At 37.0% G+C, this 16,138-nt stretch overlaps 2 protein-coding genes across 4 annotated transcripts in view; one reads left to right on the forward strand and one right to left on the reverse strand.

Moving 5' to 3' along the window:
- Nucleotides 1–16,138, forward strand: part of LOC149072559 (carnitine O-palmitoyltransferase 1, liver isoform-like) — a 117,481-nt gene that overhangs the window by 9,647 nt on the left and 91,696 nt on the right. The gene's annotated exons all lie outside the window — the stretch shown is intronic.
- LOC149072560 (uncharacterized) lies at nt 1,111–14,491 on the reverse strand. 3 transcript variants are annotated; one of them, XM_089246869.1, is made up of 4 exons: nt 14,257–14,491; nt 10,323–10,518; nt 7,227–7,363; nt 1,111–1,396 (listed from the first exon to the last, which is right to left on the reverse strand). In XM_089246869.1, exons 1-4 carry the CDS (start codon nt 14,277–14,279, stop codon nt 1,312–1,314), a joined length of 441 nt encoding a protein of 146 aa, XP_089102995.1. In that variant the 5' UTR covers nt 14,280–14,491; the 3' UTR covers nt 1,111–1,311. The 3 variants fall into 3 exon arrangements, with proteins under 3 accessions (XP_089102995.1, XP_089102994.1, XP_089102993.1); XM_089246868.1 differs by lacking the exon at nt 14,257–14,491 and adding an exon at nt 13,952–14,032 and having other exon boundaries at nt 1,132–1,396; XM_089246867.1 differs by lacking the exon at nt 14,257–14,491 and adding an exon at nt 13,770–13,910 and having other exon boundaries at nt 1,132–1,396.

The following is a 16,138-nucleotide window of genomic DNA, read 5'->3' on the forward strand; positions in this document are numbered from 1 at the left end:
TACTCAGAGTATGGGAAACACCCTCTACATTATCAGATTTGAGGTTAGTCAATTTGAAGTAGAATCAGTAAAGTCACCCGGAAGGTGTGGAATATGAGCAGATATAATGAAGTATATTTAACTACTTATGTGCTCGAGAGATATAAAACATTTACTATATTCGTTCGAAGCTGCTGCAGTCTATCAACCTCTTATTCAATAGACAATTGTGTAGTGTATATATATATGTAAACATTGATTCATATTTAATCATCACCATTAACAACGGTGATCTCAGTGGATAATAGTTATCGGTGCGTATCTGTTATATAAATATTTTAATGGATCCACTCTATTCTCTCACTCAAACTATTTTTTCATAATTTATTGAGGATCTTAATCAATAAATTAGAGGGGCGTAGGGGCTTTAGGAGTGAAGATTAAGAAAGAAGTGAAGCGCTCCGGATGTATTATGCGTTATGAAAGTGCAGCCAATTAGGAGCTGGCACTGTGACGTCACAAAACTTGCGTTCGCATGAGAAATATACTCTTGTGTGACCGGGGGGGGGGGCGTGGTGTCACTGAGGTAGGGAAAGTCTTTCTTTATCCGACACAAGCCGGCCAAACCAACCTCCCCCATATTTTTCTTACACGGCCGAATGTCTATTGACACCCCCCTACCACAACCTTCCTACTTCTCGGAACTTCAACGCACAATCAGTTATTCTATAGAACAGGTTTTCAGGAAAAAGAAAGCATTTCACATTTTGTGATTAATTTCCTTTCCCTCACAAAGTTCACTCCCCTGGCTAAAGAAGTTTCACCTCAGAAAATAGATATAACTAGTTGCTAGAATAGAGAAGCTGAGGAAAGAAAGTAGAAAAATGTTTTTTATACAGATATCGCCAAGAAGCGCGAAAGGCGATGAGTTGACAACTGTTATCATTTTTAATAATTTTTGAGGCATTGGTAATAGCATTCCGCAGCTAATTTTTTTTGTTTTTTCGTGTTTCTAGTTGAGATGAATGTACCTGATTTTTTTCATAATTTTTTGAGGATAACACCTTGAGACCCTTCCCTTGTCAGTTTTTATGAATTTTCAAAAATAAGTGAATAACGAAACAAATATTTCAAATAAATAATAATTTAATATTTATAAGAGTAATGTTGAAACTTTTTACCGTCTTGGCTACACGGGTAACAGTTAGGAAAAGAAAAGTAATATATTGTAAATCCATATATGAGAGAGAGGAATCTCTTCCATCATCTAAAATAATATATTTCTGCCGAAAAAAAATTGCACATTAAGCAGGGAAAATGACTCGAGAAACTTCAAGCACTTGGACCAGCAGTTGGTTCGGGAACCATTAGCTCTACGGAGAGTTCTTGGATGCCTGGTCGCGTGTCATGGTGGGTCCTGTAAGTGAAATTGGAAGAAACAAAGCGTGTTATTACAAATATGTATGTACCAAAATTAATTCGTTAAACAGGGCCACGTTTACCAGACGCGGGGCCTAGGATACGAAATTAATCGTGGGGCCAGAGAAGTCTTAATAATTTCGGTGCCCCTTAGTGTCGATTTTATATATTCTGTGGGAGAAGAATCGAAAATTCCGAAAATGGAAGAATAAATGAAAAAAATTATTCTAGCACCCACGAAAATTCAGAATACATGAAAAAAATGATCCGAGCACCCGCGCGCGTGGAAATTCAGAGTACAAGAAAAAAATAGTTCCAGCGCCATATGGGAGGGCGAACGGCGACAATCAGTCGACCAGTTTCCTAGTCTATAGACCACTCAAGATTGATTTGAGTATCTCCATGTGAGGAAAGCTTACACGGGGACCGATGATCAATCACAAGTGGATACTGATGTTGTGGAGATACCATAAGACTCTGTATCCAGGAGACCTGACGCGTCTATTTCTACGGTGTCATCCATATGAGCATATTAGAGTATTGTCAACTAGAATACCTACGCGACCGGTTGAATACCGATTTCCGTGTCAGTCTCCTCGCTACTTCAGTATCGCAATTCTGAAATATTTCTTTATATTTGTAGTGTTATCTTTTACATATTGGATGGCACATTCCCCTCTCACGTTTCTTATATATGCATTTGCTCATTTGCAGTCAGTAGATCGTTCGCCGTTCTTATGCCAAGAGGACTCTTCCTACCTTTATATACACCAATACAGTAAATGGTCAAGTTTTAAATAAATGTCTCGTCTATCTTCTCATTACGTACTATTGGGAAATATTCTTGTGATCGTTCCAAGGTGAAGAAATGCCAATTTGATCCTAATTAAACCTATGCCAGGATAGGACCAATCTCCAACGCTCAAAAAGCTGGTGTCCCTTGATTTTTATGGCATGGACTGATGGGGGGATACGGTAATTACTGTAACAACTTTCTTCAGTCCGTTGAATTTTGAAGTGTTTTAAATAGTGAATAGCACCGGACGGCTTGACCAGTCTCTTGTCTCTTGGATATAAGCCTATGGTTTATATCCCGGATATGTTCAACCTAGGGCTCACTGAAACACCCATGAGTGTTCAATATGATTACTGTGTTCGATTTTGTGCTCAAGGTCTTAATCTTGTTCAAGACCAACATCAAACCCTTTTAATATTCGTATTTTACCGGTCTGACTATACGTGCATACACATCAGATTGGCATATTGTTGTTTCCTCCTTGACGCTGGGAATAAAATGGTGTCTAAAACTCGAGTTTAAGACCCCACTAGGAAACAATATTTATGCCCAAATCGTAATTCACACCCAGACTAGACTGGATGTCGATCTGATAACGATACTGCTCAGAGATGTTCCAGCTGGACGTGATGTTTTACAAATGGTGTATATGTTTTGTGGATGGAATATATTTTTTTTTTCTCATCTTTCCTGTTTCTTACTTTCCTCAATTCGTTAATAATTCACATTGAAAACAAAAGTTTCCTTCCTTCAGCCTTCCCTTAGTTTAATAATTGTGAAATGAGGTATAATCAAGAATTTTAAGATGGATTCCCTCTGATATTTTATCCATTTAAATTCTATCCCCCAAAGTAATTGTTTTCTGAATTCACGCCACGAAACAATAAAAGAACGACTCTTTCTCTATCACTATTATTTTTCTAAATCGATCTTGTCTTTCTCTATGCGGATGACACTTATTGGTTTGGTAACTCGCGAGTAATTGACGACTACATTTCTAGTAAATTTGAATAAATTGCCTTTTTACATAAAAAAACGTTATGACATGTTTGCATCATATTAAAATACAGTATCTAGTGAGGTTGTACATTGTTATGTATGCGGATTTTGAATGTGACGTCAGTGAGTCATTTCGAGTTTCAAAACAATAGGTACTTAGAACACGGTAATATATGTTGATTGGTTTAGTTATTGTTGTAAAAAATATGATTCCAAATTCACGAAGAAAGTACTGTAGAGAAATTATATGAAGTATCATGTATCGAATTGTTTTTTGCTGGGAAAAACAATTTTCTTACATCTATTACCTAGTCATCAGTAGTTCTGTAGAGCAGTGTATCCTTTTTAAAATTTTTTACTAATTTTCTTTCCACGAATTTCCTCAAGAAAACCCTAGAATTAGGGAATACTCTGGTGTTTTGTATACTTCGCATACTTGGAATGTTGTATTCCCTGTAATATAAAATTTTATTATCCCTTTCAGACACGAGCATTCATTTTTTGGAATTTTCAATTTTTTTTTTGCATTTTTGATGCTCAAAAGATTTAGCAAAGATTTAGTGCTCAAAATTTTTATTTAAAAAAAAATTTTGTGAAGAAATAATTCACTTCGTTCAAATTTTTTCATCTAAGATGATGCAGGGTGTATTCATCTTCACACACAATTTTTTTCCAGAATTTATTGCTACATTTTATGTAATAAATCACACTATTTCCTGGAAGTCATCTTAAAATCCCCTGAAAGTTGAACTTTCAGGGGTTCAACTTAAGTGCTGTCCTCTGATGAAAGCACCCAAAAGTCATATATATATATATTCACCATATATTTCATTCCCAAAACTTATATTTACCTACAATCTTTTAAGTCATGGCTTAACTCCCTGAGGTAAAAAAAAATTAGAAACGCGAAATACACATTTGTGGAGAGTGCTATAGTACAAGTATTGATAGCACATCTATATTACACAAGGGGTGTACATAATTTATTGTTGGGGTTTCATTACCCCATAACTTTTAAACAAAAAACATTACCAAAATAACGATTACAGAATTATAAGGTATATCTCAAAAGATTTATCTTCCGTCATTATGGTAGCAGTATTGTATTGTGGGAAATGACGTCAGAATTATAAATAGCTATTGCTCAACAGAATACGGAAGTTATACGCGAGGTTGACCAATACCATGACCTCCGTGATCACCAGATGATATCACAACACTTGACTCTTTCTTGTTGGGGTATGTTAGGGGATCTACAAGACTCACTTAATCAACTAAAGCGCAGAATTGCGATAAAAACTGCTGCACTACAAGTGCTGGAAACCACTTACACACTACAAATATAAATAAAAATGTTTCAGAACTTTTCGATACTGGAGTAGCGAGGAGACTAGCGCGCGAAATCGACAGCCATTAGGTCGTATAGGTATTCTAGTTGCCAATACTCCAATATATTCATTTGGATGGAGCCATAGGAATAGACGCGTCGGACTTTCTTGATACCAAGTCTTCTGGTAGTTAGGCAACATCAGTATCCACTTGTGATTGATCATCAGTCCTCCGTTTAGACTCTCCTCACACGAGGATACTCAAATCAATCTTGAGTAGTAGGCAAATAAAAATTCTGTATCGATCTGTTATGTGCCACGAAAGACAGGCACGTGGAAAGTACAATATTTAACTTTGCAGAATTTTTTTGAGTGGTACTTTATGATAATCATATTTTTGTCATGTTTTTTATTCGAAAGTTATGAGGCAATGAAATCCCGACAACAATTTATGTACACCCTGTATTTTTCATGAAGCTGTTTAATTTCTGTCGTTGCTGGAACATGACTGGCACAGTACGATCCATTTCACTCCGTGCAAAATCTCTCAATCTGTCCACTCATCAATTCCATCTGAAGAATTGCACATTTTAAAGTCGGAACGGAAGTTGTAAAACCACTTTAATTGATCCATATCCAGGCCAACTTCTTTCCATTTTTTATTAGGCTCTGATAATCCGACAAATCAATATCATCTGGCAATACAGATCTACACTGGTGTTCAAACTTTTGGAGAAATAAATACATATGCGTTTTCGAATTTTTCAAAACATACTAAACAACATTTCAATTACATTTGATATGGATACCAAATCTTATAGAGTATAAGAAAGACAACGATTTATACTGTACAACATTGAAAATATTGTACCTATTCGTGTGATTCTCAGTGATTCTAGTGAAAGTAGGAATGTTCAAAACTGACTTTGTAGGTTGGTTTCTCAAATGAGGCTAATAGGGTGTATGGTCACTTCCAACAGACACGAAGGTCGTACAGGAGTTGTTATACTATTAATAAGACATTTGATAAGTCTGCAAACTATTGCTGGACGATTACACCAGATTCTCGATTTCTTCGTCAACAATTGCTGATTAAGACGATTACTCGATTATGAACCAATTATGCGATACTACCAACTTTACTGTTGTAAAAAAGGGAAAGAGAGAGAGAGACACCCTTCATTCCCGACACATCCATCCCAGCGGACACTTCAATATTTCCATAAGATGGTGTATCTCAAAGTGTGCATCGCGTCTCCTAGGGGCGTCGCCAACCTTTGTCAGGGGCGCCACGACGAGTTGGAGATACTCTGATTTGTGTACCTATTTATTATTTGAAGTCGTTCTTTTATGAGTGATGATATCTGCTAAAATACACTAGGGAGATGCTGAAAAAAAATGAATCAGGCAAAGGAACCATGGCTGAAAAATTTTTTAGAATCACTACCATAAGGAAATAGGTATGTCCGGTATGTTCAGTTGATGAGTCGATATGGAAGCCGCACTCAGTCATGCACCAAAACAGTTCTTTGGTTCTGGGTTGGTCTCGGAGACGCGGTTAGCTACTTGCAATTACCCTCCCAAGTACATCCCAGACATGTTCAATCGAGTTCAAGTGCAGATATGGATGGCCAATCCATCCGTTAAATATATCCATTTTGGAGTCATTCACCAGTTGAGCTTTTCTCTCCGCAGAGAGAAGGCAGATCTTCAACATGATACTTTCACATAAGATTCATAAAAATTCATGCATTTCCTATCTTCGCTTAAAAATATGGAAGGCAGATGGCAGAGTGCCAGTATAACGTAAAACAAGCATAACTCTGACAATATAAATACATTAGGATCACACATACACTCAAAAAACACATTCCGGCGTGCGCCAATTCGTGAGAATGTTTGCGTGGTGCATGTACGGTTAAGTAACAGTTTAGCTATATGTGGACAAAAAGGTTGCCGTCTGTAAAAAGCAACTGAGCGTCAACTGCACCCTCGAGAAGTCGCACAAGGAGGGTGGGGGGGGGGGGTTGAAATATCTCCTCTTCATCCCTCTGAGTAGAGAGGATTTATCGAACATATTATAAATTACTGTACATTTATTAGTTCAGGTTTCACTGTGAATGCAGCCCCATTTCTTTCGAATGGAGCATATACAGTCAACCCTGGGTTTACGAACTTAATTCATTGCTGAAGTCCGTTCGCGAACCGAAATTATTTTTCCCATAGTAATCGATGTAAAATGGATTAATTTATTCCTGGGGAAAAAGATAGCTCAAGACTTGTGTGTCAACAAGAGCATGCGTAGCTCTTCTCTGCACCCGTCAATCAAGTCTAAGTTCCTCTGTAGGTATGGCCTTCGAAACTACGGCATACTCCAGTCCAGGGCGAACTAGGCCCAGGAAAAGTGGAAGAATGGCTTTAAGAGAACGCGGAGACACCACCTTAAAAATGAAACCGAGCATTCTGCTCGCTTTTTGACCACCGCTGAACAGTGTTCAGGAAACCTAAACCACTCATCAATAAGAATACCCAGATCGGTGATCCTAGTAAAGTTCGAGACAAGCTCGTAAACCGGATTGTACGCAAACCGAGACGTTCTCAAACAAAGGGATGACTGTAAATGCATTTTGAAATCGATTATGCCTATAAAAAGAACGTGATTATGCACTTTGAAAATATATGCTTCTTTAATTGAATAAAGTTACCTGGGAAACGTATTGATGCGTAAATCGTGTTTCTTGTTGCTGATTTTATAAATGACTGCCTCCAATGCTTCTTTGTAGGTAGGTGGCTTCTCTATCTCAATTGCTCTATCATACGATGGAGATTCTTCTCTCTGTTCCTTAAAATGAAAATAAAATAAAATAAATAAGAATCAATGATTCATAATTTGAAACGACGAATTTGGAGGATCTTGAATTTAATCGAAACCTAAATTTAGTGCTGGATTTTCAACACATCCATAGCATGTCTGTGTGGCCCGCCACTGTTAAAGGGGGGCTCCAAATCAAAAATAAGAATCGCAGAAGAATCTGAATAGTTTTTCCTGTGAAAAAAAATTCAAGCGAATGTTTTGAATGGAATAATTTGCATACAAAACTGTAATTTTATGATACATTGCTGAGGGTAAAAGCGTTAACGACTAAATGGTCTGTGCTATCTTTCACACAATAACAGCCCCTTCACGTACAAGTTTTTGGCATCAAATTCGTAACACTTATTGATTTAACACTTTGTAAATAATTAATTTTAATTTGATGGTTAATTTTACTCTGTCGGGGACCCCTGGGCCAGCTGTTGGCCACCCCTGCCATAAAGTATATGAAGGAGGGAGAGAGAGAGAGAGATCTCAAATTCATTATTTTTCCCATCTACTTACTCTGGGCCCAGTAAACTCGCCTCGGGAAGAGGTTCAGTTAAATAAATAATAATAATAAAGTTAATATAAACACTTTTTCTTATTCGTTAATAAATAATATTTATCATTGGTAAAACCAAATATAGGTCTGGTATAATTATTTTATAACTATAAAAATATTTTGATTAAGTTCTCCTTAACATAACAAAAAAACCATGTGGTGAATATCGTCATCTTCTTTCCCAACTACTAACTGATGTGTTGAAATATTCTCTGAATATTTTCAAATTTACAAAATAACCAATTTCAAATTTACGAGTGTAACAACTTTGAGTTTGCAAAAGAAAATTGACAAATATGATTTTATTTTTAATCATACATCAGTATCTTCTATCGCTAACAATTTAGTTCAAATACCAAGTCCGACACGCGTGGAATCAGGTGCGTGGCGTCACTGCGCTAATACTTTTTAACTAAAGCGTGACTGATATAGAGGGTAGCCAATGGTAATTAACCGGTTCTGTTAGGGCGATGATGTCAGCTGGTATCGACTCCGGCACGTCGTGAGACAGCCCTTATTCTATGGCCCTGATTAAAATTGAAAAATTGATTGCATGTGCTCGGGCTACAGCCCCATCAGCGTCACTCATCTGGAACCATGGTGATTGCAACTTAGCAGCTGAGCAGCTGACTGCAGGTCGGCATCAATTTCCAACATGCGCATAATTTAAAAAAAATCATGTTCTCTTATAGAAAAATGCATTCATTTGTATTTCAAGTCACTAAGATTAAAGCGGAACAATTACAGCCGGTGCCGCTTATTACAATCATGGATAATGTTAGCATTCGGGTATTGTTATCACTTTCGCAAAGAATGGAACAGATCAATATCATAACATGGGGGAAAAATTCGTTTACAGTTATGAGGATTTTGGATAATGTAATCATTTTTTTCCGTCAGAAGTTTTTTTGCGCATTCTGAAGGTATGGTTTAACCAAACTTATTTTTCCCCCTGTAAGTCATCGTCATCGTGCTGCAGGACTATGTATGAAGCTGAAAGGTGCTCTCCATCACCCCCTTCCTCCCCGTTGACAAACATTTTCGTACTTGATATCAAAACGGTCCGTAGTATTCTCTACGATTCATGTACGTATGGCACTGCATTTGTGCAATGTCCTTCCTATATTAAAGTACGACAAAAAGAAAAGGCCTTTTCCGTTCAGTTCTTGATAAGTTTCTTTCAGTTGACTAGATTAAAATTTCTTTTTCCGAGACACTGTCTCAAGGGAATGTATGGAACGTACTGTACATTATAAAAAGTATCGTGATTCATAATGCACATTAGTCAGTTTCATTCTACCGCTTCACAATGGCTAAATAAAAAGAAATGCAGCATTTTATCTTAAAGGCAAAAAAGAAGTTTCGTTTTAGAATAAAACAAAAAAGGAAAAAAAATTGAACGATTGAGTATTTTGCAACCAATTATGTGTTTAAAGAAAAAACATTGTCCCGTTTTAGCAATGCCTGTTTACCACACATCCCGTTCGACCAAATGAGATGGTCACAGTACTAGCAAACGGGACCGCGTTTCCCTTCTGGATATAGGAATACTTCCGGCTATGATAGAGTATATAATAAAGTTCATACCTTTCGGGCTGTCATTCCATGTTCGAGGCTTATTTGAAGTAGACGTTTCTCCCACTACTGCGGTGAACATCTTCAGTGCAGTTTTCGATAAGCGAAACGACGAAACGATCCACTTGGTGGCAGTTATCCACTCCCTAGATAATGGTCCTCGATAGATAACGACAGAGTGGATAACGGTCATCTAAAGAGGTCGATTCGTCTCCTTGCTTGTCGAAAACTCCACTGAAGGTGTCTACTACAGTATTAGAGGAAATATCTGCTTGAAAGAAGCCTCGAACACGGCATAATCACCCGAAAGGTATGAACTGTATTACAATTATTTATTCGAGTTTGATTAATTTCTAAACGTATTAACCCCTTTACGATCACGGTCGTAATATTGCGTCCAAACGCCAGTGGAATAAATTCAAAAAAGTTCTCTGGGTTTTCTTTCCTCTCACTTCACCATCGCGAAGCTTTATAGTATAAACTGAAATTGCTTTTTCTTTCCCTCCTTTCTTTCTATATTCCCGTTAATGATTTTTTTCCACATATATAATGCATCTTTCTACTATATGCATGTAAGAGCGAAAGACCACACATAGGGTGAGGGTGAAAAAACTATCCTATCTACCTCTTATCTATTATACTCTTCTTTTTATATATTTTCCTCCCCCCCCCCCTTCCTTTTTTTCCTAAAGTGCGTTTCGGTTAAGACAAGGTTGTCAGATTTATCGCCAATTCGTTAAATACAGATAATCCAAATTTGTTGCCAAAAGCTTGTACGTGAAGCGGTTAAAAAGCCACATTACTTACTTCTTCGTCATCCTCAAATGTAGGATTCCTCCATCCCATCATAGTGGCGATACTTTGTGCCCTGTATCCATGAATGGCTCCGTTTCTGCATCTCACGCGAATGCAACGTCCATCGCAAACACACTCGAAAAAAATTCGAAAACAGATCATAAAGACCCAGAAAAAGAAATTCAAGCCCAAGACGACGATGAGGACGCTAACAAAAATATAAAATATGGGTTGCATGTATTCCATTATATAAATAATTATTATATACTTCATCAACACGAAAGCAAAACAGGGAGAATCAAAAATTATTTAAAACTTGGAGTATGTGAATTTCTGAAGTTTTGCTCTTTGTTGTTTCTGGGGAACGTGTGAAGTTTTCATCACTTTCACTTTACTGTGCGATTGAGGACGGGTATTTCGCAACTCCATTCTCTCCATTTCCATCGGGAATTCACGTGGGTAGAATAGAATTAAAACATTTTCCATGAATACGACTGTATTTTCACAGAAAATCACAATGGCTTTTATTAAATGAATAGTTTTAGCAGATGTTTTGTTACATAATCTGTGTTGGTATCATCGATGAAAATTTCGAAATGTGTCGGAAAACGCTAATTAAAGATTTAAAGAAATAGAAAAGGGAGTTGTGTGGCAGACAATAAATGACATTTTTATATTATTAAAATCTATGCAAATCATATAAATATAGCGTGTTCCTTGAAGTGCAACATTCTATATTGAAGTGAAACTTTTTCAGAGACGGTGCGAAATTTCAGATCTACTTAATCATTGATCATTTTTGTCGCACCATGGCCATTTTTTGCACACGAGGGCTAATTACACCGGGACCTACAATTTATTAACAATTCCGAACGGCAGGCTTGTTTTTTATACTCATCGAGAGATTGGTGCGCTAACCCAGGGCCGTCATTTCAACTTTTTCCACGGGGGGGGGGGGCAAAGCACATGTACTTAATGTATGTATATATATATATATATTTGTATATATATATACCATTTTTAGTGTATTTTCAAAAGCCGGGGGGGGGGGGGGTAACGGCCCCCCTGCCACCCCCCCTAAATGACGGGCCTGCGCTAACCCCTCGATGGGGGATTCCCTGCGGTATCAATTTTTTGCTGCGGTCAAGTCGCCGTTTTTTGTTGTACCCCCGTGTCAGGAAAGTTTTCTGACAACGACGAACCGGGTATCGAACTCGCGACACCTCTAAACATCCTTTGGTACTTTAGGCGAGTATCTTATCGACCGGGCTACCGCACCCCTTCAGATCTACGTCAGAAAAAGTGAAACGGAGGAACGGAAATGACGTAAGCTTTCCTCTCCCTTAAACTGAACCATTTTGCGGTTTGTGTCGGGCAATGATAGTTTATTATCTTGCCCTATCCCCCGTGACACAGCTGGAACCGTAGAACGTCCCCTTTTGAGGTGGTAAGATGGGCGATGCACACAGTTTGGAAGAAAAGACACGTTTGGAAAAAATAAATAAACACGTTGTGTGAGGCAAATCGAGAAGCTATCGATGCTTAGAATAAGACAAACATAAATATTTTTAATGGCATTGTATAATATTTAATCCTGTATGTATAGTTTTTATAATTGCACTTTTAATTGGGTTGCTGTATTTTAGAAATTGGTGACATCCATATTTGTTAAGGGCATCTTTTTCTCAGCAACCTCATTGGGTATTTTGCCTGTTGTGGCCTGGTATTTGTATTAATAGAAAATTGGGTTACGGTGGAGTTGGAAGGAGCGTGTGTTGCCACACTTCGATATCTTGCGACCAGTAACAACCTAGAAGTTTCACCTCTACCGCACGAGGTTCTCACTGAGATTATTATTATTATTTTAATTATATAGGCAATTTTTTTGTCATGTTATGTATAGCATTCACAGGGTAGAGATCATTTGCTTAATAGAACCCCTCAAAACTTTTCTCCTCTGGATATTTCAATGCTTGCCGATTAAGGGGTTAAGAGGTTATCAAAAAACGCCAATCTTGGTTATTAACGTTACAACGACAAAATGTCGCGGAATCTCCGATATCGTTATAACCGAGTTTGACTGTATTATGACAATTAATGCAGTAGATAAAGATATCCTAAAAGAGGTTGGTGCCTCTTTCTTCATACTGTTCAGTCGTCTTTTTGAGATCCTCATGATGAGCCCCACAATGAAAATAATACTGGGCAGCCCTTACAGGACGCGGGGCCCGGTGCTAAAATAATAGCATGAATGAATGAATGAATGAAATGATAGCAAGGCCAGAGGTGTCTTAATAGTTTTTGGGCCCCCTTAGCCACGATTTTATATATGTATTCTGTGGGGAAGGAAAATCGGCATCCAAAAACCCGTACGTTATTACAAAATATAGAGGAACGCTGAAAAAATATCCCCACAAAGAAAATATAAGCACAATTAAATGGAAATAATCAAAAAAAGAAATTAATGTCAATTTCGAATTGGAGAAAATTTTTAAATTGATGAGAGAAATAGTTCTAGAATTGATGAGACAAATAAATGAAAGAAATTCTAGAAGCAGTGACGTATTTACTAGGTGGGGAGCCCGGCGAGCTGTAGCCCAGGGCAACAAGTTCAGAGGAGTGGCAAATTTGAGGGAATGTGTGCCAAGAAAATTAGTAGAATGGGAGAAGGGCGACAAAATTTGTATAACCTTAAATAAATTCGCCTCTGCGAAACAGTAAGGGACTAGGTCAGTGAGTGACCTAACGAGTTTGCAAGCACGTGAGTTAGCAAAAGAGTGACTGATAGCGTGAGCAAGCATGTGAATGACCAAAAGCGTGACCCGCAGAGCGAGGGACCAGGTCAGGGCGTGTGCAAACATGTGAATGACATAGAGTACGTGTAAATGATTAAAAGAGTGGCCTATAAAGCAAGGAACCATGTCAGTGAGCGACCAAAAAAAGCTACCTAGAGCGTGTGCGAATATGTGAATTACGAAAACTGTACAAGCATGTGAGTGACCAAAACTGTGTACAAGCATATGAATCACTAAAAGAATGATGCGATTTAGAGAGAGTGTGAGCATAGGAGTGACGAAAGAGTGACTTAGAGACACGGGTATATACATGAAAGAGTCGGAGGGAGGCCAAGCGGGTTATAGCCCAGGGTGGCGAATTCGAATAAAAAGAAGTCAAGCAAATTAGACTAGAATGGGAGAAGGGTGGAAAAATTCGTGTAGCGCCCACGGGCGGCAAAACCACAAATGCGCCTCTGTTTAGAAGCGATGAATATTCAGAATAAATGTAATAAATAATTTCAGAACTGATGAAAATTCAGATTAAATGAAGGAAATATTATACTTGTCTATAGAACTGATGAAAATTCAGAATCCCAGAATTGACGAAAATTCACAATTTATGAAAGAAATAATTTCAGAATTGATGGAAATTTTCAGAATTCATGGAAAAAAATATTATTACCGTAAGTGCTGGGCCCAGTGCGACCGCATCTGTCGCACACCCCCATGGGCGGCTCTGACTAACGTTATAGCTGTGGTGTCGCTACAACCAACGTCGTTATAACCGAGTTTGACTGTAATTGGCACATCGAGTGATAAATTTTGTGATAATTAAAAGCGTACGCGAGATTTAAACACACTTACATGCAAGACACAGGAAAAATGTGCATCGTGCATAGAAGAAAAAACCCATAAGGAATCAGACAATAAAATTTTGACCGTATCTTCCGATTAACCAATCGTAATGGTGAAAGAAACAAAAAATTTCCCACGAGATAAATTCACAATATCTATATATGTACGTACTATCTTTCTTCATATTACATTCTTTGACTCTCAATACCAATAGTTGGCGGCAATAATTTACAGGGAAAGTAATTACCGTATTCAGTGGAAATTGCCTGATTTTAAGGTTGGCGGAAGAAAACTTAATTTATATTATTACTTACATTTGATAAGAAGCGTAGTTCATTACGAAGGCATCTCTGGTTTCTTATTGTTCGGCGATAGGAAATAATTATGAGAAATCATTATTATTATCTTTCGTAAAGTTTTGATTATAGGAAAAAAAAGGAGCGAAATATATTTAAGAACAAAATTTCTTTTCAAGAAATTGTAAAATATTATACAAAGGTAGCGAATATCAATATGACGGGACTTGCGTTGTTAAAACCCTGGACGAAATTATCATTGTTGTCAGGAGTCTTTATCGAGAAAAGAACTTTGTTCCTATTGATAAAGTTACTTTGACAGAACTTTCCTTTCTTTTTATTTGATCCTCGGGAATAATATAATGATAATAATAATAACAATAAGAAGAAGAAGAAGAAAGACAAATTACTTTCTTGATGTAAAAAAACACATCAAAATTAGATTAAGAATACAATCAATAATTTCTGTTGATCCGTGGTAATGCCAAAGAATGTGTGTATTGGTATAAGAACCAAAAAAAAACACAAAAAACAAATAGGATTATGACATAATGGTGTTTATTTTCCTTGTTTTTTTCTAATATTGAAGGTTTTTTCTTTGGTGACAAGTCTCTTCGTCTCTGACGTCATGTTGAAATGGACTTCATTTTTCCTATAGGAAATTTTCCGACTTTTTCCGACTTTTTAAGATTTATCTGATTTTTGTGAACTTGGTAAATTTCTTCGTGACTCCAAATTTCTTACAGTTATTAACCTTTTATTTAACCGCGTTGCTCTCAAGCAATATGGTTTTTTTTTACATTTTTCAACTAAAGGCATTGTATATTTTGAATTCGTTTCGGCATTAATCCTTCTAAGTAACTCCGATCATTTGATTTTTACTTGTGACATGTTCCTGAAGTTTTTATAATTACCAGATAATGGCTCAAAGGTACAACTGTCTTCTATTTCTTGAACAGCCAAGCAAGAACGATTTTTGACCCGGCATTTTGGAGGGTAACACCATAATTGGAGGCGGCATATCGCCGTGTATTCTTCAACAATGATAGAAAACTAAGTTGGGAAAATTATAAATATGACATTTTTAAACGATTCAGATCTATGTAAATCATATAAATACAGTGTGTTCCCCGAAGTGTAGCATCCCATATTTTTTTAAATACAGTAATACCCAGAAGGTACGCGATAAGTGGGACCGCCGATAACCGCGTAAGTCTAATTCGTGCATCTCGGGGTACGATTCTATATACAAACACATTAAATATTGGTTAATTGGGACAAAAATTTAGGGGGAAAGGCACATTTTTCCTTCTTGCTATGGGTGTGCAGTACCATTATGGTATTTTCCCATGACTCCATAAAATTTAATTTGCTGTGTGACTGCAACGTGGTCCTTAAAAAAAATCTATTCCCTGAAATCTGAGCAAATGAAAATCCCATGCTAAATGCTTTGAAAACTTGATAACACCTCTTTCCATCGTAAGAAACAAGTTGTCTGTGTTCGGAGACAAAAAAAAATCAAGTTTTACCGAAATTAATTCAGAGTTGCATTAATAACATGCACATAATCCATAATTATGTGCATTGCCAATGACCATGTGCATTGTCATCGATGAGCGTCACACTGAACGAATTTTCTTTGAGAATGGCAGTAACGTTCATGTATGAAATTGCGACCATTTCTGCAAAAATGGTAAATAACTACAATACTTGAAATTCTATTTCTAAATAAATCGCAAAGTATCATCTTTATATACTGCAGTATCTCAAAAAATCAGTATAGTTTCATTATATATGATATTCTAATCGATTATCACTCAATGATATCTTTTATCTCAGCAAAATAATCCCGTGATTATAATTGAATTTGGAAATGTGCAATTTTCACAGCAAATCGCCT

The sequence above is a fragment of the Pholcus phalangioides genome, unplaced genomic scaffold (genome assembly GCF_987345545.1).
Source record: "Pholcus phalangioides strain wild (caught in Gottingen) unplaced genomic scaffold, Ppha-v1.0 ptg000017l_1, whole genome shotgun sequence".
Classification (NCBI taxonomy): domain Eukaryota; kingdom Metazoa; phylum Arthropoda; class Arachnida; order Araneae; family Pholcidae; genus Pholcus; species Pholcus phalangioides.

Bases quoted from the DNA above. Each gene is read 5' to 3' on its own strand.
- LOC149072560 (XM_089246867.1), bottom strand. From the start codon at position 13,798: ATGCGGTCGCACTGGGCCCAGCACTTACG. The intron at 10,519-13,769 runs GTAATAATATTT...TATTTTTGTTAG, and splicing joins CACTGGGCCCAGCACTTACG to CGTCCTCATCGTCGTCTTGG. The intron at 1,397-7,226 runs GTAACTTTATTC...TTTCACTTACAG, and splicing joins CGCATCAATACGTTTCCCAG to GACCCACCATGACACGCGAC.